At 40.2% G+C, this 22,722-nt stretch overlaps 1 protein-coding gene across 1 annotated transcript; it reads right to left on the bottom strand.

The window, feature by feature from the left end:
• Positions 1-23: 23 nt before the first annotated feature.
• Positions 24-18,678, bottom strand: cnstb (consortin, connexin sorting protein b). The gene is made up of 11 exons (XM_061091074.1): positions 18,420-18,678; positions 14,323-14,836; positions 12,873-12,982; positions 11,097-11,127; positions 9,952-10,038; positions 9,708-9,816; positions 8,982-9,003; positions 8,823-8,892; positions 7,857-8,143; positions 2,444-2,588; positions 24-2,293 (listed from the first exon to the last, which is right to left on the bottom strand). The coding sequence occupies exons 2-11, from the start codon at positions 14,408-14,410 to the stop codon at positions 2,085-2,087; spliced, it is 1,158 nt and encodes a 385-aa protein (XP_060947057.1). The 5' UTR covers positions 14,411-14,836; positions 18,420-18,678; the 3' UTR covers positions 24-2,084.
• Positions 18,679-22,722: the final 4,044 nt, after the last annotated feature.

Here is a 22,722-nt window from a genome sequence, read left to right as displayed (position 1 = left end):
ATTTCTCAGAGAATAATTCATGGTAAATTGATGCAGCTTTATTGAATTTAAGGGGAATGTTGTTTGGCCTTGGTGGAGGTGTGCACTCTACTTGGAGCCTTTCTGGTTATAAAATTAAACACATTTAATACAAAAGTGAGAGATTCCTCTCCATGCCCAAGTTAAAACAAGCCTTAAAACCAAAAACACAATGGAAAATATTAATATATTTTTTAATATTCCCTTGTGGACACAACTGAACATAGATATTAAAACATATAAAGATGTATTGCATAATGCAACACTTGCTGGTAAACAATATCCACAGTGACAATACAGAGGTAATATTCACTACTTTGCAAACAGAGTTCTGAAGGAGAGTAGAAATCGTTTCAAAAAAACAATACAAGGCAAATATTTTAGAGAACATGCTGAAATTTTCATTTTGCATCCATTCAAATAGTGAATGTTTTTCATTTGTGTAACTTGAGCAAACCAGGAAATACAACTGTTGGACAAAGTGATTCAAATGGAATAACTTGTGTAAATGAAAGCCTTGTGCTTTTTACCCATAGGGACATTTAGAGAAAGTTTTGAATAAATGTTAATACTCAAGACCTACACTGAGCTTTTGTTACCTGCGCCAATGATGTCATGATTTAATTGCTGTTTGTCTGTCTATGAGCACGATTACGCAAAAACAGATTTTATTGAAACTTGGTGGAGGGGTGGGATAGGTACCAAAGAAGACCCCATAACATTTTAGATTGTATTCCATCCATGTGGATCCAGGAGTTATTTTAAATATTCTTTAAGATTGAGAGATGGGAGTTTTTGGGACAGTTGTATGAAAAAATCAAGCATATATAGAGTGCTAATATCTATTTTGTGCAGATCTAAATAATGATCCCGATGTATCTGATACAGATGATGATGATGATGATGTAATATAGCGATGAAGAAGCCGATCAGCCTTGGAGGATGTATGTGCTCTCTGAGATTTAGTGTCCTTTGTGCACACACTGAAAATAAATCTTCTCACTGCATTGGGCTTTTAATAGTGTCTGCACGATAGCAAGAGACGACTGGAAGGGATCCAGTACGTCCAGATGTCAAGCGGAATTAGAAATGCACTCTAAATGATGAAGATGAAAACATTGAGCACCAAAACTATAAACACAGGGTGAGCGAGTTTATGGAGCGGTTGTTGAATTACTGTTTCGCATAGTGCCAATCATGTGTTATAAGTTAGTACGCTTAATGCTGTGCTTTTTGGATAAGATACTGACCTTACTATGCCTTTATCATTTCTTATCTAACTCAGTCCAATGATTGAACTGGTCTTTGTCAAACGATCAGAGGAATGTTCAAAGTAACCACTTGTATTGAGGTAAACACCTTTTCAGTGAAAGGATCATGAAGGCTCATATGTATTGACAATCTGGGTGTTTAAAAAAATGTAGGTACTCTTGGTTGTGGTGTGTAACGTGTCTGATGTACACATTTAGCACAGAAGACTCAAAACAGCAGACAATAATGGTAGAATGAAATTAAAATGAAAATCACATTGGTCTTCAAATGTTTCAAAATAACTACACAAACTAATGATCCTAATGATGCTAAAGACAGCTTCTCTCTTTACAAATAAAACTATCAGAAAAAGAGGTGTGAGGGAAACACTACTACACAGATAAAGTACTTATATTAAAATATAAATATGGCTGAGAGTTGTGAGCCTTCTTGTGAGGTTCAGCTTGACGATGAAGAATCCACACAGACCGAAGTAAACAAGTTGTTCATTCGACCATCATCCCACAACACGCACTCATCATAACATTTTTCTTCTGAGCCGAAGAGATCTGGATAGTTTTTACAGTTTGGTGTTGCTTAGATCACCTGAGGACTGACACATACTGTACATCTCAGTCTGTTTGGTCAAATGTACAAGTCTCTTTTGCTCAGACACAAGTCCAGTGACTGGAGAAGGAATGAAACTCTCTGGATGGCAGCATCACATTATCGCCTGTAGGTCCCATGTCTGTGCAGTGTTAACACCCTGTGCCTCACACTGTCTGCTACAGCGCCAACGTCTGTTATCGCCTGTGTTAAGTCCGGAGGGGCAGCCAGTGACCGAGCCCCTCGAAGAACCTCCGTACGTTCATGACGTAGAAGTTGACGTTCTGAGTGAAGTCGGTGCAAATGTTCGAGTAGGTGTCCACCAGGGTGCAGTAGAGAGCGGTCCCACCTACACTGATCACCACTGTAACCAGGCACAGCAGCAGGAGGATCAGGCAGGAGTCTCCACCCACCTCATCTAAGAAGCAAGAAATATAACTCAAAGTTAATACATCTTTATAAAGTCAAAGCAGTTGACAGTACGGATGTATCACAGTGAGCTGGTGTGGTTCTATACTGATGTTTTAGGTCATGAAGGCATTTAGATTACAGGTTACTTGAAGTGTACCTTGCTCGGTGCCGTCCTCTGGTTCACTGAAGTGAACTTTGCGTTTGGAGTTCTGTTTAGCAGCGATGTCGCTGGGGGGGGGGAGTCCATCCAGAGACGCTCTCCTCCTCTTCAGAATGGAGACCAGACCGTCAGGAGAAGAACTCTTCAGAAACCACATGAAACAAACAATCATGTTTTCATCTTGTTTAAAGGACGACGGCAACTGTGTTCAGTTAATCAACATCTGATGAGAGGACTGGGATGAAAGTTATTCCAACATCTTTTATAAGTACAACTTCACAGCTTTGTGTAAAGAATATCGTCGATACTTGTGTATGTGTGTGTGTATATATTTCTCTTATCCTCTAAACTCCATCATTGTCCAAAAAACATATAAAAACAATCATATGTAGCAGACAGCCCAGGCCTCACTGAGCCAAGATGTGGGAAACCAGATCCCTGACCTGCAGGTCGACCCCTGCAGGTCAGGTAATCCCAGCTCCATAAAACCTTCATTTCAGACAGGAAACCAAAAGAGTTGCTGCTCATCCAAACAAACGGCTTTTAACCTGACAAAACAGATATATATACGACTGGCATGGCACTGGGGATTATTAAGGCGGAACTGGCCGGAGGGGGTCAGCGGGGAACTCCTGAGCCTTAGTTCCTCAGCCTCCATCTCAGAGCAAGAGGGTCGGGACAAAAGCCATAAAACCAACAGGCCACTCTGAACTGAAAACCAGCTGATTTTATTGTCTGACACAAAGGCAGAATAATGTTCAAACATTCTGTGATTTGGTTTATATTGTTTTCTGATTGATTTCATGTAATTTGATCAAATTCCTACACCATTCAGATTAAATGAGAGATAAATTGATATTCATCTTAAATGCATCTACACATTAACTATATAAATACACTGCAACAAGTAATATTGTGTTTTATTTGACTTGTACTTTAGTTGCATGCATTTATGAATATTAGTCATGTTTATTAATGTTATAATAGCTCATTATACTGAATAACGTCTAATGTTGTGTAATATCGTTCCATCAATGATTCCCTACAACACACATTTGTCTAAATCACCTGCCACCTTATATTGCTTTACTGTTTGATTTTCCATACAGTAAATGTTTATTGGGTCATAGTGGAGATAGGATATGCAACCTCACCCTTTAGACATAAGGTTACACAATTAAACAATGCAAGATCACTAAGTGCAAATCTTATTCCCTCAGTAACGTCAAAAACTACCATTACCATCTAAAAACAACTGAACCCTTTTAAAAGTGAAACTATATGGTTGTTGTATTTTTCTTTGCAATCCTCCTCCCTATAAGCTTACTAGGTGGCTGCTTAGGAACCCCCCAAACCACCAGGGGGCTCCAAAAATCTAGCTGGCAGTGGTGTATGACTCATCACGTTTATTTGATCCAAAACTGCCAATAAATATGTACATATGTAAAGTACGTCATTTATTCATTTCAAAAATATAAACTTGAATTTTTGTTACCATGGTGACCATTTTTTCCTTTTGTAAATGTTGACATATTCCTAGGTCATGCTCCAGATGCCACATTAGTGTAACTAAAATAATTGTTATTAAAAAGAAAGTGTCATCAATCAAAGTTGGACAAAAAATGTATAAAGCTAATTATATAGGACTGATAAATCGTTTGTAACTGGTTTTGTAAAAATGATTTGCGGTGTGGTTACCCACCATATAACATCCCCAATTCAATACCAGCCAAGGAACATGGTCGCATATGTTATCACCTCCACTTTGTCCTTGTGTTTCCTGTTTTCCAGAATATTAATTAAATAAGAACGTAACAGCACACATGATATTGTAAGAAATACACCATAAAACACAGTCAGTGGTGCACAGTGCAAATGCTCTATCAGCAGACCAATGGGACAATGTCCGGTGTATGTTTGGTATCAGTCAACAGAAGAGCAGCAGCATTTTAGATGAACTGGAGCTGAGCCATCGAAACTTGGCTGAGTAGAGTAAACACAGAATCTGCAGAAGCACAGGTGTAACCACACAGAAGCATAAACACACAGTCTGACTGTGGTTAAGTATTTCTGCTGTAAAATATAGTTGGATAAACTCGTTATTTAAACTAATCCCAGATACAGGGAGGAATTCCTTGCATTGTTCTTTATCGTCAAGAGCTTCTGTTTGTCAACAAGAGGTCGAGGTCAGAGGAGCAGGGATTCCTTGTAGAGCTTGAAACACTTCCCCTCTAATAAAACCCTGACATGATCTCAATCTCTGAACCAGGAACAATAACACAGTGTGGTCATCTGCTGACTAGTCAAACGTACTCATCCGCCAAGCTGTCAGCATCATCTGCTGCCATAATTTATAGGTCAATTATTCAGTGAGGTCGGTGGGTTATACCATCTGTACAGAGGCGCATCAGTGTACTGTGTTTTACAGCTCAGGGCACGCTCTGAGGCACAGCTCTGTATAACCCCCTGACAACTGTGATGTTGAATGTAAATGTTCACGGTTTGAGAACTCTGTCTGGACAAAGTCATATTTGTGAGCGTGAGCAGGGAGCAGCTTTCTCCCAGATGAGACGTAAACTCTGGCCCTCCTCCATAGATAAGTGGTTAGGTAGGAACACAAAGACGACTCTGTTAGCATCCCAGGCACATTGCATGGTTCATGGGGAAGACATTTTGAATATACACTGAAACTGTGGGTCCACAAAACATCACATACTCTGTGTCTAGGGCAGATCCAGATTATAAATGGTACAACATTGGTGTGATATGATTTCAGGCTTTATTTATTATTAGACGTCAGTGTGTGTAATTCGGTGCAGCTTGATTGAATTAAGGGGACTGTTGGGCCTTGGTGGAGTTGTGCTCTCTGTTTTTAGTTTATTTGTCAGCAGGAACCGCCAAAGCTGGTGCAATGAGAAATAAATCATTTAGGTTATTAGACCACTTCCTTTTTATTTTTTTATATTTCCTCTATAAAAACTAGACTAGAATTGTTCAGCCTTGGGAGAGATATGCACTCTATTAAGTGCCTTTTTAGTCATCCATCTAATAAAGCCAGAAATGCCTGTCTATCTGTGGCTCAAGAACTGTTGATCTTATCAGCTTCACACTTGGCAAGAAAGTGCATTGCTTTCTTGCCAAGTTTTACCACTTTCTTGTGATTTGGACAGGCGATATTGTCAATGTTTATAAACTTTGAATAAACAGGCATCTAGGGACACAGGGGATTTATCAAAATATATGACGTTGTCAATTGAGACAACAGCGCGTTCACTACGACAACTGATTCTCCCGTTTGAGGTTCTCCGTACGGATTCGAGCTGCACTGGATTGGATGGTGGAACAGCCGGTCTTGCGGTGGCTCAATATTTGCAGGTCACTTTTACACTTTTATTGAGGAATATTTCACTTAAATATTTATCAAATCAATGATAAAAGTGGTGCTGTTCTTGGTGAAATTTCACAACTCATAGAAATGTCAGATTCAGTGATATCGTAAAGGAATAATCACATAAAAATGTGATAATCTATAGCCTTTCTGCTCATTACACTCACGCAAAGCAGTGTTTGAGCTAAATGCTAACATATCTTAACTTAGTCTGTTAACATGCACTTATTAACTAGTACACAACACAAAGTAGAGTATTATTGCAATGACTATTCTTTGTCAATTATTGAAGTAAAAATGTACCTCATGATGTAGCTAGATGAACAAAATGTTGAATGTAGATGTGCACGTTTGAGAACTCTGTCAGGACATAGTCATATTTGTGAGCGTGAGCAGAGAGAAGCTTCATCCTGAGGGGAACATAACATTTTTGTCCCAAATGTCACAGCCAATTAGAGTCAGGACAGTTCACTTATGTGTGGATCTAAGTGATGGGCAGACTGCAACAGCAATACTGTAACTCCCAGAGTCACTGTATCCATCTGATATGATGTCACCTTTACAGAAAGCTTAAATACTCATTATTATAGATTTATGGTGAAATTAATTAATAAATAAAAAGTAAGTGGTAAGAGTAAGTGCAGGTGGCAGTCATGCATGGCCATTAGCTGAGGTTATGAGTTGGGTAACTGCAGTTGCCTTGTTTACTGTTAGCTCTATAGGCCCCAGTTTGCCTCTGGATCCACCCCATGTGACTGAAGTTCTCCAGCCAGCTGATATTGACAGAAATGAACAGCAGCAAACAGTAAACTGAACTATGAGAAACACTCAAGGCCACAAAGCATCATAAACATGACGCGTCTGCAACAGTAGAACAAGTCTTTCACATATGTGGTGATTAATTGTGCTCTCAGAGCTCATTCCAGAGCAACTGAAAGGACACACTGTGGCCTTTTCACATATCACACTGTCAACAAAGTGATCTATTATACAGCCCATAAACTAATGCTGCTGCCTCTGCCTCAGCTTTGTCCGGCAGGTCACTGTGTCATTCGACTGAGTCGTGAACGAGCAGTGAGCCATCAGACGAAAAGGCTTGTTTGTGAACAGACATCCTGGCCACAGCTTATGTCTATGCATCAATATCACTGCAAGGAAATATGTTCAACAGAGGTTTTTCCTGAATTTATAATTATAATTTAAATGTAAATAAATGGGATTTGTAATTGTATTTCAAGACTAAGAAAGAGAGAGGGGAAAATAGAGCCAGTAACAACTGCAAAACCCTCATGAAATGTGACGAGTACTTTACAAAGGAAGGAGACCCACCCATGACCCACCCAGTCAAACCTCTGCTGGATTACATAACAGCCATAAAACCTGAACCCATCATTGTGAGGACTTCAGCTGGTACTGTTTATTTGGAGTAGGTCTGATTTCATCCCCAAATCTAGGAAGAACCAGGCCCCTCCTGCTCAGGCGCTGACTCGGTGATGTAGTGGGGTGTTTTGGCAGAGCAGACATCCCGAGTGTGAAGCCACACCAGTGAACATGGGTGGGGGTTTTTGAAAGAAAATAATTTGGTGATGATGTCACTAAGTGACTGCAGAGATCATCTGTGGGAGTGTCCCGGCAAAGACAAAGAGCTGTGGGTCAGAATGTGGAACTTAAACAGATACAGTCTTACTTAGTCCGGGCGGGAAGTATAATAGAAAGTGAAAACAGAAGGGATCAGCAAGGGGAGCCAACAAGGGAAGGAAGGAAAGAAGGAAGGAAGGTCAAATGCATGTATGGGATGATGGACGGAGAGGAGAAGGGAAAAGCGGCAGGAAGAAAAGATGAGAGCGAGGGTACAGAGCAGGAAAAGACATTTATTCCCCTCAGATTCATCTGATATCCATCTTGCTCACACTGCATTGATGTCAACATGTTTCTGAAGTCCACTAACAGTCCATTAAGATTTAAATATATATAACGGCAGAAAAACACACATCAGACAAGCAGAAAAGACTGGACTCCTACCCCTTCTGTGTGGGACAGTTTGGCCAGGTCCTTGTCCGAAGCCTGGGAGACTCCTGTTGGCCACTCCACCTTTACCTCTTCCTCGTCCTCCGGTGTCTCCGCACATGGATTCTCCTCCTCCTCCTCCTCCTCTACATCCTGTCCTTCCTCATATATCTCCTTCTCTTCCTCTCCATCCTCCTCCCCTCCTCCCTCCTCACGGTCCATTTCCGGTGAGCATGGCACTGATTCCAAGTTCGCATTCTGCTCGTTTTCTCCATCCTCTTGTGATGTTTCAGGATTGTTGACTAGAATGGTGCAGTAGAATAGGACATTGGCTATTGATTATGGATTATCACTCAAGCCTGACCTATGTGTGAACTTTCTATGTATTGACCCAGAGCTCGGGTGTAGTTTCATATGTGAGTAGATTTGCAGGTCATTGCACTTGGGATCAGCAGTAAAATGAGACAAAGCTCAATCTGTTATATGACTGTCTCTATTTCCCCCATGCATAAATAATGGATTTAACTAATAATCTGAATAGTGTTTAGCTTTAGATTTATTTATTTATATTAACAAGATTTTGTGTTTTCACACCTTGAAGTCCAAACCTAGTCCCACTGCTGTGAAGAATTAGTATGACATATATATATATATATACGTCAACACCTACGTGGGCTGAATCTACCCGCACTAGCCATTTATTGGTTTGTGAATCCCAAATCCCAAATGCGAATCCCAAGACCGTGGTCCAGAGCACCTTTCACACTTAGAGTCTGGACCAAACAAGTTAGGCGTTAAAACACCTTAGAAACTGTTTAGAACATGATCCAAAATGTTATTAATACTTAATAGCTGCAAAACTAATGAGCTAATTAGTCAACATTAGCATGCTAATATGCTAAAATAATAGTAAACACTGTACTTAGGAAGTTAGCATTAGCATTGTGTATATGTATACGTATACGTATATGTAATACATACCTCTATCATGACAGGACTGTAGTGTCTGGTTCTTGATCTGTATTTCTCTCAGCAATGTATTTAGACTGTCCTGTTGAATCAAACATAGAGGCATTAGTTCATTATTTAAAAAAAGTCTGAGATTGAGCAATGTAGAAAGAGAAAGTTTCTGTGTCTTACCTGCTCCACACTGCTGGATGGTCTGAGTGATGCCAAACAGAGACAGAGACAGAGGAAGAGCACACAGACAGAAGGAGGAAGGTCAGACAAGGTCACTGGTCTGTAACTTAACATATTAAAAAGCTCAAGTCTTCTTCAGGCTTTTCATTCTACTCCAGCTAAAACAAATCCACCTTTACAAGAATGACTGTGGACTACAATCACATTCTGAGTCAAAGAACAGGTGCAGTGTCTGGCATCCAGACCTGTGGTATTTGTCTCTGTCTGGTGGAAATGACTATCCTGCAGAAATCTTTTATGTCCTGTCAGTGATATTGAATTTCCCAACAATTCCCTCTGCACATCTTCATGCATTATCTATGTGCTGGTTCAGTCTATGACTCCTCTTTATGTCTACAACGAAAATAAAGATTACAGTCGATTACAGTAATGGAAATGTGAGCTAAAAGGTTTCTGTCAGATGGTAATCTAGATCAAATAGAATATGAATGGCGAAAGAGGAATTTGAAGTACTTAGAGCTGTTTGAGCTCACAGGGCCGAGGCATGTGGACATGTTTAATAACAGACAAATTCTGGAAAGTGCAGAAAGTCTCTGACCACACCCTGTGGAGGAACTGTTGTGGCAGATTGTAGATAAAACGGCTCTTAAGGGACCCAGACTCCTTCCCCTTGTATCTCTGCTTCAGCTCTGAGGAACAGGATCATCAGACATTGTTGTGCTTTACCTGGGATGTGTCCTGCAGATCTGGCTCAGGGTCTCGATGTGTTTCACACTGATGGCGTCCGTCTCAGCAGGTAAACTGCTCTCTGGGTTCCTCTCTCTCCATCGGCTCTCTGAGAACACATGGAGAGTGCAGGTGCACACAAAATAAGCACACACACTCCTTGTGTCTGGATAGAACAGAATTGCATGTAGGTTATGATTACAGGTAATATTTTTCAAAGGGGAGAAGGAGATGCATGCAATACCCCAGTTTTCCTGCAGGGCAGCAAGGTTGGAGAGCAGACGTTCATGGTAGAGCTTCTCAAGCTGTAGGAACTGAATGGCCCACTGGTCTGGTAGCATCATGAGTTAAAGACATCAACTGAGACTTTCATTCGAAACTATCTGCAGTTTAATTGATATTGATTTTACAGAGGTTTTACACCGCCAAAGCCATCAAATTCATAGCCTAGTTTGTAATTTGTAAAAATCATGCATTTCTCAGTCTATTACTGGTTATGTTTATTCAATAAAGGTAGGTGTTTCTGTAGGACTGAGACATGGATCCAACAGCAGCCATTTAATGGCAAAAACTGGGAGTCTGACCTGCTTAAAACGAAGAAGAGACAAGCAACCGGGGCAAAGTACATTTTAAAAAAACTGAAATTCTGGACTTGAACTGATTTTACAAGAAATTGCAGATAATGCTGGAAAATGCTAGAATAATAAACCAATCAGGCATGTTCGGTGCTACAAGCCCCACTCCAAAGGTCCGGCTGTGGAAATGCAGCAATACTGTCAAGTTATTCATTAACACTCTCCCTCCCAGTCTCAGACATCCGCTCATTATATCACCGAAAATGTCCTTCATTGTTCGTCACTGCATTAATCTTTTTCTCTCCTCTTGCCTCTAACACATAAACACATCAACTCATACCATTCTCTGCGCAGCAAGATCCACCGACAGCTGTTGCCAGGGGAACGGCACAAACAAAACCAGAGGAAACTAAACTGCAAACCCTCAGGGCTTTGAGCCAAAGTATGAGGAACGCCCAGCGACTGAGCCACAAACAAACAGATAGAAAATAGCGATAAATTCCCTTTGACATTGCTAATATTGCAATAAATATTTTATTCAGTGGTAACATTTCAATTGCTTCTTTAGGATAAATTTGAAACCATTCTGGCGTCATCAGACCAGGACTGGCATTGAAGCTAAACCTCTGTCCAGCCACCACAAATGGAAACACTTTCTCCATGAAATAGAAAGCACTCTAATGCGTTTTTATCTCTTCACATCAAGTGCCACTCTGGCTCAGCCACGCCTTGGCTGGAAAATACTAATGATTGGCAAATGTTACATTACCTATATAAACAGAGAAATTAGATCACGGTGCGTTTGAAAGGATACAGTCCTCTTGGAGTGAGTAGGCCTCTGCAATCTGAAACAAAAAGATAAACAGAGATACCGTATATAAATTCAGTCAGGATACAGGATTTATCAGCTGTGGATTAAAATAACTAACACAAATCATGTGACAGATTCAGTGCGAAACATCGGAATCTACCCATGAAAATCAAAGCACACAGGGATCTTCAATTCTGCTGCTGTACTCTAATTTGTCCTTTTTTTTAATTCACCAAATTCCTTCAAAGATGGGGATCACATGGCAGTGTCATGCCAAGATGCAGACGACCTGAGACATGAAGTCACATGCTCTTACTTATGGTCCGGATTAACGTGTCTCTGTGGGATTTTTTTTTCCCATCAGTTTTTTCCTTCCTCTCCTCCAGTCGACCACATGATTTCGTGAATCTAGAGATGAAGCAGTTTCTCTCCCTCGGATATGACTGTAATTCTATGATAGCAGGTAGTTTTAGGGCTGCAGCAAGATTGATTAGACATTTGTGCTTTAAAATGTGAAAAATTACCATTACAATTTCCTCACAGAAGAACATGCCTTATTTGGATTTCTTGTTTTATCAGCTCCCAACTCCAAGATGTAAAATGTTCTATCAAATGCAGTAAGCACCAGGGTCAAGCTTAAAAACCTGCTAATGTTTGGTATAACTGTTGCCAGTCAGTCGTATATTGTGAAGTCACATGACCCCAAGACTCCAGAGCACAAGTATCCTAAATTCATCACAATCAGGATTTACCGAGGGGCAGACGCACAAAACTCAATTGAAAGTCAAGAACTGAGTAGTTTCAAGTGGCAGCTGACTTGTTTTTTTAAATATCTTGCATTTTAAACAAATGGATTCAGGTCATGAAATACTCAGTACACAGGAGTAGCAGCTATGACCAAATATGGACCTACATGTCCAATCGAGTATGAAAGACACTGACCATGTTTCTGATAAAAAGGGGTTCTACATAGTGAACATAGTGATCTGTCGTATGTGCTAACACTCAGACCAACACAAATTTCTTGTGACTTGATTTCATGCTGGAACTTTTATATATAACTGCTTCTGTCAAACTAGCCAGACTCTGATTGCTGTGCTTAGCCTCTCCTTTTCCTTTCTTAGTATCTGAGGCATAACAGCTTTCTCTTTGTTCCCTGATTACTGCAGTTGGCAGCAACACAAACTAAACTACAGGCTTCTCGCGGCTCTAGAAGAGCTGAGACAAATTAATTGCATTGCCTAAGTGTTGTCTGGAAATCGTAGCCTACAAAGTATTGCACAAAGTATTGCAAACGCTACAAGAAACCACTGATCTTTTGCTGTGATACCTCCCAGCGAAACACAGAGATACCACCTAACTATATTTATCACACCTCTAATTAGTGTGTCTGTTTTGAATGCTGTAATTGTGATCCGAGGCAGGAGAGTCGCCAGGAGACGAACAAAGGAGCAGAGGGCTGCCAGTTCAAATCTCTGCACCTGCACAGCGGTTGCATAAATGTCATATTCTGCCTCAGTAACTGCTCATGTCCACTTAACAATGTTTACAGCGGATGATTAAGATTATCAGACTCATAGTTAAGAACAATGGTCATTCCATGTTGCATTTGCATGTTCATGGAAAAAATCTAATCAAATCTTATGTCTGAGAAATACCAGATTTATTATGTGTATCTCAGCTATCTCTACTAAAAGACGTATATTCTCCCTGGATATGAGTGAAAAAGTATCTTCCAACTTTCTCTCACATTTAAAGTAGATCTATACACACACACACCTGGTGCAGAGAGTGTGGAAGCAGGGTGTAGTTGCTGTTTTCTCCGAGGGACTGCAGGGAGGCCAGCAGCTCGGGGCTGAGGCCCAGCGCTCCATCCCCGGAGACACTTCCTAGAAACATAGAACACAAACACACTAGTATGACATATAAATTAGACCTTTCAGTTACTATTTGTAAACTCCGATCACAGTATCTTTCCTGTGCTTTTCTGACATTATCAATGATGAGTTATAGTAGTCATAGTATATGGAAGTATGTGCTGTTCATTGTCATACTTTCAATATAAATTGTCAGTTTACTCCATAACCTGCTTTTTTGAGTCTGGAGAAAACGATCATGTCATAATTTCCTCTCATCCTGCGTCTTAACCATCAGTGACGCCCATCTGACATCAAATAGAAAACAAAGTCTGCTGCAGCAAACATATCTGCTGTGTGAAGGACTGGTCCTGTGTTCTCTGTTGAGATAACAGATCTAACAGAGGTCTTCAGTGGATTGATATATGGCTATAGAGTCAGCAGCCTGTGGGCTTAGTTTAAGATTAACGTCACGCTCGCACACAGGCTGATGCAGGCAAATGTCGTGGGTCAAAGTTCAACAAAGTTCAGAGATTGGAAGTGATCAGGAGGCGAAGGTTCACCACTGCTACATTCACATGTGTGGCTACAGCAAATGGGATAGCCTAACTTCCACATAACTACCTGTAAAACTGGAAAATATTGTTTGTGTGCGTGTGTGTTAATAAAGACGACATACCGAGTGATTCTATAACCAAACTGTGCATGATCAGTTTGGTTTGTTTACATGTCGCCGTTACTGAAACGCTAATGCTGCCAACATTGGTCATTACTGTTCATCACTATGAAGAATCCTACTGCTGTTTCTAAATAAATAAATGTCTGCTTTTAGCTTTAAAGGGACATCTTTGATGGAGGACGTCTTTGATGTCTTTGTCAGTTTCACTCTTCTGTTTCTCAGGTTGCATCTGCAATGACGTAACAGCAACGTTTCTGTAGCAATAAAGTGCTACTCTTACATAACAAAGCTTATCAGCTCCAACTGTATAGTTCATTATACGCATTTGAAGAGGCCTGGGGTTCCTTACAGCTTAGTATCATGCTGATCATCTTAAGCTCGTTAGTTTTTTTCTGGCTCAGTCCAGCAGTTTGTTGGAGACTGTTGTCCACAGATGGATGATGAGCTTTCAGTCAGTTCTCTGTTGGTTGGTTATAAATCTAATGAGTCTCTATTGTGCCAAGAGATTAATAAAGTTAGTCTACGGTCATTCAAAGATAACAGACCTGAGAGACATCTTATTAAATGAGCTGTGAATGAGTCATACTGTTTATTTTTATAGTAATTTCCATGCACATCAGATAACAGTAAATACCTTAAAGTGCACAAACATAAAAAGCACATTTATTATTTAAAAAAAACTTAATTATCTTACCTTCGGTACTCTCAATGAACATCTCTTTCTCTTCTTGATCCAGCGCAGTGTCTGAATCTGTTGGCAAGTTGCTGTTCTTGTTGCCCATCACCTCCGTCACTTTCACCCCAAGGTTTCTGAGACCCTGCAGAAGGCCGTGGCTGGGTCTCTCTATTAAGGCCTTCAGTAAAAAAGAAATCTTCCTCTGTCAAAATACAACCCCTGAGTTGGACAAGAGAATAAATCAGGAAAGCTTGTGTTGATCTAAGCGCCTGTTAAGGTTTCAAGCTTGAATACTTGAGAGTGAGGTCTCAGAAGGTTTGGTTGTGATCACTCTTCAAATAGCATGTGATTGAATCTTCCACCGCCTCTCATGGGTGGCCAAGAACAGAGAGATTTGAAATGTCCACAGAAGTCTTGGAGGGCTGCGTTGTGGAGGCTGCAGTTCCCTGTTCTCCCTGACCCTCTGCAGTCCTCGCTGGGGTTTATTTTCACTTTCTCTTCAATGTTGATTTCCTTCCGTGTTCCAGGAAAGCTGGCAAAAAAAGTAGGTACATTTTAAAAAGGGAACACAGCGTATATGCCTCATGCATGTAAATGCTCTGACACAGAAAGGGAAGTGAAGCAAAGCGAAGCAGCATGCTGGTATAGAAAGTTATGTCATTGACTGAAAGGCTTGTCTTTGTGTCTGAATCATGACTGTCCATTGAGGCATGGCAGAGTGGTCCATCAAGAATAATTCTAGGTTGAAAATAATTAAGTAGAATAATTAGGAAGGAGTATGTCATTGATTAGATCCAAAATACCCAGGACAATATGTTTTAATGTCGAGGTCTTAATCGAACCTTGGATTTAGAGAATTGTTCCACCCATAAGAGCCATATTAGCTTCTACATTATGTAAGACAGTTTAGACACAGTGGTGCTCTGAGCTAAATGCTAATTATAGCTCTTACTGATGACACTAGATGCAAAGTTAAGTGATATTCAGAGCTACTACAAGTTACCCAGAGGGTCACATCCAGGTTTGTAACAACATTCATAGCCAATATGCACTGAGTTTTCTTACACAACCTCAGATAAAATGTGTTAGCGTGTATACACAAGTTTGTTTGATTTTTTAAGTGATTCACTCCTTTCCCATTGCCAGTAGAGGAGTTAACCTTTCTGTTTGTTTCCTTGCTGCATCATGTTCAACACACTGATCAGAGTTGATTCAAAACCTGTGTCCGCTGCAGAATCATTTGACCCAGGAGTGAATGCTGATTGAATCCATTTCCATTGCATACAAAATGGAGAGTACAACAGAAACAACTGTGTGTGTTTTCACATGGGAAAACTATCCAACTAACCAGATGCTTTTTTGACCAGTGTAAAAGGGGCTTTAGTCTTATCTACCCTAGGTAAAAACACACATTTCTCTCTAAACTGAGCACTTTATGATGCAAAAAGGTGACTTTTCTCTTCAAGACACCTAATACCTAAGTAAAATGGTAAACATGTGAAACTAAGGGGATTTCAAGGGGGAGAGGGGATTAAGTGACCTGCCTGAGGCCATTTCACAGGGATTTAACTGTAGCTGTTGTCAGCTGGCTGACATTATCCGGGGGGCAGCTCTTTTACAGGATAGTCACTATCTTCTGACCAGTCCTGTCACTGTAAATATTAACAGAAAATACCAAACACTGTATTGTCATGACTTTGTGTATCCTATCTTCTGTTTTTAAAAATTAAATATTTATTTTCCATTGAATTATGGGAGATTCACACATGTGTGCATGCGTTTGAGCCTCACCAATGGGAGCCAGTTCAGAAATGTCTCCACAAATTTTACACAAATGATTGCAAACACCGTCTCTCTCTGCGTTGGTAGAGGTGAGTCAAGTGTCTGACATGCTCCACATATGTATACTTTAATTCTGCCTCATGAAACCTACATCTTCAGCCTCAGGGGTCTCAGGGCATGAGAGCTGTGTGATGCTGTGTGTTTGCATAGCATGTTAGTGGTCATGTGAATGTTCTGTATTCTGCAACATGGAATGTGACACAAAGTACAAACATTGCATAGGAACAGAGGCTGACTCATGAGGATGTGTAGCATGAAATTAAGAATGATGCAGGGGATAAAAATGAAGATTTTTGTGGACTGCGCTAAATCATGTTATGACAGTTTGCCTTTGCACTGTGAGGTTTCTCCTCTAAAATACCACATACTGTAATTTGCACTGTTTTATTCTGAACTTTACCTATTTTCCTAACCAAAATGGTAAACAGCAATAATATATTTGGCCATTTCGAAATTGTTCATTGCTGCCTATTTTCTAAAGCTAAGTTTAATGTCTTTTAACAAAGCTTTTGTGCAAACTCAAATGTATTCACAATATATAACGGTACTTCTGCCTATAAATTTATTCAGTTTTTGTTTTTATTTTAATCTGATTAAATTGTTTGGATTTATGTAAAACAAGAGCTATAATGAGAATGATCAAAGATTTAAAGAATAATCCTTCACAAATAAATTGACCACACTTTTCTGCAGCCATCAGTCTCTATCACTTTAAACTTAAAGTAATAGTTTGACTCTTATAATAAATGCCTTATAGCTTTCTTACAGAGAGATATATGGGAAGATCAATTACACAGTAAATATGAAGCCGGAGCCAGCTGTCGGTTACCTTAGCATAGAGACCAGAAACAAACAAACAAGCCACTGCATGTGGGAAATCACTGCATCCAGGTTTTTTAAGGGTGAAACTGGAGTGGCACTCAGCAGAGCACAGAGGGTGATCATTTCTACTAAATTGTACAACTCATAGATCTTAACACTATTACTTTTTTGTCAGATAATCTTCATGTCAAAATCATCACAGAATGTCCCATCTCATGATGTTAAGTAACGTGATTAAATAAAGATTCCTGGCTCTGTCCCTTTAACTGGATCTGCACCAAAATATAATGTTTTCCTTCCTGGCCCAAGTCCCATCCCTCCACCCAGTGTGCTGCTAATCGGCTTTACCAATAACAACACAGGAGAAAACACAACATCCATGGTGGAGGTAGCAAACAGGGTCCTGTCAACTAGTGAGCTATAACAGCGATAGATAGATGTTACCTTTGGACATAATATCCAATTCTAAAACTTTGTTTGTAGTTATCCATTGGGCAGTAAATATCTTTGATTAGTGTTTGATTATGCCATATGGTTTGGAAATGAACAATTACAATGGAAAAAGCCGACATATTCCAAGTAAAATGATGAGCAGCAATGTTTCACATACACCCTGGTAAAATAATATGACAAATACATAATCTATAATGTATGCATGTAATTTATTGCATATAATTCTTTCACTGGGAGATTTTCTTTTTATTATTCTGTCGCGTGTTAGGAGCGTCATCAACCCCCCCACTCGCTTGAGGCACTTCAGGGGCAAATCAGATTTCAGCGAGGGCCAGTGACCTCCTGACCCCCTCCCTGGATCCGCCCCTGGCTCACTGCAGAACGCTTGTCAGCAGCTGTCACTTGTGTCTGTGTTCCCACCGCCATCATTATCACGTGATCCCACCCAGTCCGATTTCCAGCCAGTTTTCTCACGTGAAAACACACACCACTGATTTCCTTGTTCTCTCTATATTACACTGTTATTACACTGTTTTTTTAATGAATTTCCTCTTTTTCTGTTCTGATTTGTTTTTCGCACCAGTGGGTGGTCGAGGGTGCGTGCGCGCCCCCGCGACCGTGCGTGAGGCCAAGTCAACATGTGCACGGACGCTCTCGTGCGCCACGGCACCTCGCACTCAATTAATTACATGTCTTTTTTTGTTTGTTTATTTTCTGACGACATCAATTCACCGTCAGGATGGAAGAACTCTATTATCCATATAAACGTATGATCGTGGGGTAAAGACGAGGCTGAGCTAATAACAAGCAGCGTGTCTCAAGTGGATCAACCCAGTTTTATTTATATTCTCTAATAATCCCATCACTTCTTGTGTGTTTGCCATCTATGAGTCCTCCTGAGGTGAATTCAATGAAACTCACTCCGATAAGAAATCGAAACAAACCTCCACCATGTGAACTGTCTCTGAGTGGAACAGGGAGGAGAGAGAAGTACTCACTGCTCGATGCGTCTCCTCTGGACATCAACGCTCCGCAGCAGCAGCAGCGGGGAACTGCCTCCCTCCGTGCCCGTCCTTCAGGCTCCTGCAGCGGGCTCCTCTCCCCCCTCTCTCCGGCATCTGTCCTCCTCTTGACAGCCTCTCTGGCCGCTCGTGTACGCTCCGATCCCGGGCTTCTTTTTCCTGCCTCTCACCTTCCCCTCATTGCCAGATAGCCTACATGTTCCTACACGTCGAGAGGGTCGCGTTCTTTTCTTTATTTATCTATGCATCGAGGCGCGTGGCCGAGGCCGCCATCTCCTGGCAGATGTGTCACACTGGCTCGTGGCGCTGTGTCAGCGGTTATGTAACTCCAGATGAGGCGGTCACATGGCGAGTTTAAGCTGAAAAGACCGTGCACAGGATTACAAAGGGAAAAATACAAAATGTGCATCGTCTTTGCTTTGTATTGTTACATTAGACCAGCAGAATAAAACACATCTAAATCCGTTACATGTATCAGAGTGATGAGCTGCATCTGTCACTGTGGTACATATCCCCCTGTACCCTCTCCTCCCTCCTCTTCATTGTCATCATGCACTCCACTCTCTCTCTATATAAAGAGATCACTCCTGAGTCCTGACATATGGCAGCCATTTAATCCACGTGTCTGTTGGAAGGTAGTTAAGTGTTTAAAGAACAGAACACAAATATTTTAAATAGCTAAATCTGAAAAACTGATTGGTTTCTTAATCTTTTCCAGAGCTGTATCCAACACATGTACCCTATATTCAATGAGAGTCCACCATTTGGTCAGTTTGACAAACAAAAAATTGCATTAGCTCCACACTGTACAAAAAGTAATCAAATGATTTTGTGATTTGACACAGATGTCACTGTTGTGGAAAATGTGCTGTGGTCAACGGTCCACTCATCAGTGAAGAAAGTGCTCAGGAGGCCTTTGATGTCTCATGCTGAAATATTTATCGAAGCTTGGCAGAGGAAAATCCGAATCCATCAATATAACAACTGTGAATTGCTCTCATATTCTGAAGTCCCATTTCCTCTGGTCATACTTTAAACCCCTCCAGATCATTAAGTGACATCATTTTTGTCTATGAGTTTGCTAGTTCCTAAACAATCAAAGAGACTGTGGTGTCTAGGGAGTGAAGCCTTTGACCTTGGCCTATCTCTTGCATTTCCCCAAACACGACAGCCAGCTGCACGATGTCTCAAAGAAAGATGAGACCGTCCCTGGTTTAGTTGTAGTGTTTTTTTTCATAAATCCTTATATGTTCGAATGTGTCAAGCATGTTTTCCAATAATGACATAGAACTGAACTGGTGATTAATCTAACAGTAAACTAACTGTTAATGTGTATTATCATACATTTTTGATATACAGAAATTTGGAGGGTTGTGACATAAGTTGTGACGATAATAACACGAATTTTAACAGGTTTTCAGTTTGCTTAGATAATTTTTTCAACTTATTCCTATTTAGCAGAGGGAGAAATAACATTAGGTTAATATTCATTTTAGCAAAAAGCACCTTACAATAAAAACAAAAGTCTTTACACCCACAAAACCAAAATGTATGTATATATACATATAAAATAGATATAGTGCATTTAAATAATTACTGTAAATTCCAACAGTTAGGAAGAAGCCACATGACAGACGTTTTAAGAAGAGATTTGGAGGAGGAGGAGGAGGAGGAGCAGCCTGAGATCTCCCAGCAGGGAGTTCCACAGCTGACGGGTCTGGACAGCAGAGACAGGAAAGGTCACCTTTAGAGACAAGTCTGGATTTAGGAACCATTTGTAGGGTCCTGCCAAAGGATCTCAAGCAGCGATCAGGCTTATCCTGTTAGGACATTGGAGATAGAAGCAGGATTCTGACCATTCAGTTAAATCATCAAATCTTTAAGTCAATTCAAAAACATACAGGGTTAAGAGCAGCAAGGATTCCTTTAATGTGTGTTAACAGCCCGGCAGGAGACATATGCATGTTTGTATGTTTCTCCTGCTGATACCAGAATAGAGAACACTGCAACAGTCTAGTCGGTTAGAGATAAGATCACAGATGACCTTTGTACATCTGCAGAGGAAAGAAATCACCTGATCTGGGTTAATGGTCTCAGGTTATTAAAGCAGAAATGCACCATTTTAGTCACCTGAGCAACAAATGACAACACTGAGACTTAAATTATAGGATTAGACACCAAGACTTTAGACTAGAGAATAGATTATTAAAGCTATATTATTAATGTGGTGGAGTCTAGTAAGGTAATGTCCATTTATTCTGATAGAACCAAATAACACAATCCTGGGGTCATTTTCGGACCGTCTCCCATTTACAACAGTAGAAAGTGGGAGGTGTTTAAAATTGTTGAAAATAACAGTGGACAGTGAAAAACTAATAATTGCTAAAATATCTGAACCAACCATCTTGGTTTTTAAAAACCAAGTGTATGCACAGTCTGGAGGGCAGGTGGAAAATTCGCAATAAAAGTGAAATGACCGTTGTTTTCTTGCTTTATTCTATTAAAATGTACAAATGAGTAGAATGATCATTTAACTGTGTGAACAACACAAATGTGATTCCCACATCTTTATCTCAAAGTAGCTTTTCAAATGTTTGAACAGGCTAAGGCAAGTTCCATTTGTGTTTCCAGGCGCATACATACCTCCAAATAATGAGAAATTATTTGTCTACTCCTCATTTTTAAAACACACTCATGCATTATTCAGGTGTAAAAGACCCCTGGACATTCTGCTGCATGGCTTCTGCATGAGTCCTTGCGTTTGTTTGTGTTTTCATCCCTGTCCTCCCTATTTCTAAATCCAAGCACACACACAGGAACTTCAAATGAGGCTGCACGATGAAGAAGTGGAGCAGAAACAGAGGAAGGGCTAAGTCGAGGGAAGGAAGGAAGATATGGTGTTGTGTGTGTGTGTGTGTGTGTGTGTGTGTGTGTGTGTGTGTGTGTGTGTGTGTGTGTGTGTGTGTGTGTGTGTGTGTGTGTGTGTGTGTTGAGTTTGACTTTATAATTGGGACGCCTTAGGGCTGAACTCTATTCTCATTACATTTTCACTTGCTCTGGACGACATGAAAGTTGTCCTGTTGTTACTTTGGATCACAACAAAACAACATCAATTTCACCCCCTTTGTGCACATACACTCATACACACTCATGAATACATACAAAATGAATACACACTCTGATTGCTACATACAGACAAAAATGTGATGGAGAGGCATCTATACAACTTTAATTTTTGCAATGTCTACAAACACAGGAAAAGCTGAGCTCATCCATTAACAGTAACATACAACATGCTGATTTATCACATTCACAAGACAAACATCCAGTGTGTGTGTGTGTGTCTTCCCGTATGTTTGAATCGATCCAGGTAGACAACCCAACATTGTCTATTGATTACTATGCTTCAGTGTCTCCTCTCTGATTGGCTCGGAGGTCCAGATCGGTTCAGAGCCACTTCAGCTACAATGACGTTTTAACTTTAATGTAATTACTCCTCCATTAGCCTGAGAGTAGAAGCCACATTTTTTTATTCTAACCCCCAATCACTTACTAATGCATTTAAGCAGTTTATTGATCACAGACTACTCATCTTCTGCCGAGAGGGAAAAACCCTCACAAAATCACAATCTTCCATCCTTCACTCATCTTTTCACCCAACTCAGTCACTGATTGAGTCACAGTTTACTCAGAAACTGCTTTGAACCCGGCTTCATTTTAAGTATTTTTTACATAACTTCCAAAAGATTTAATATATGGTTTTATCTTTATAATGGTTATCATCACCACAATCTATTTACACATCAGGTCAGCACGGTTTACCCTTTTGAACATCGGCTGTTAAATAGCCGTGAACTCCAAACTTCATGAAACAGAGAACAGCTTTTAAGGCAGAATAATTTCATTAGTCTGAGACAGGTTGAGGTTTTGCTGCAAAACACAAATTTTTGTTCAAATGAATGACACAATTTTCAATGTCTTATTAAAATCAAGATTTTAATTACTCAGTTCGTTCAATAAATCAGTGGAGACTTCAATGAAGGAAACTCAAAGAACACAAAGATCATGGACAAATAAAGTGCAGTGAACTGGATTCTAAGTCTGTAACATATCAGTGAGTGTCGGCGTGTAGTTGAGATCCATGGTATGAAGACATTGAGGTACATGTATGTATCAATTCTACCAGAAAATGCAAAAGTGAAATGAGATAAATTACAAAAAGTGCATAACGTTGGGGCCTTGGGTACAAAGACATGTTAGCCTCTGTAATAGAATCCAA

The sequence above is a fragment of the Limanda limanda genome, chromosome 18 (assembly GCF_963576545.1).
Source record: "Limanda limanda chromosome 18, fLimLim1.1, whole genome shotgun sequence".
Lineage (NCBI taxonomy): Eukaryota > Metazoa > Chordata > Actinopteri > Pleuronectiformes > Pleuronectidae > Limanda > Limanda limanda.
Note: the sequence above shows the minus strand (reverse complement) of the source record. Positions and strands in the feature narration are given on the sequence as shown.

What these genes read in the sequence shown, in the direction of transcription:
- cnstb (XM_061091074.1), bottom strand. Translation starts at nt 14,410, where the DNA reads ATGGGCAACAAGAACAGCAACTTGCCAACAGATTCAGACACTGCGCTG. An exon ending in TGCCCTGCAGGAAAACTGGG is followed by an intron (nt 9,817 to 9,951) that starts GTATTGCATGCA and finishes ATGTGTTCTCAG; the next exon opens with AGAGCCGATGGAGAGAGAGG. An exon ending in CATCCAGCAGTGTGGAGCAG is followed by an intron (nt 8,893 to 8,981) that starts GTAAGACACAGA and finishes TTGATTCAACAG; the next exon opens with GACAGTCTAAATACATTGCT.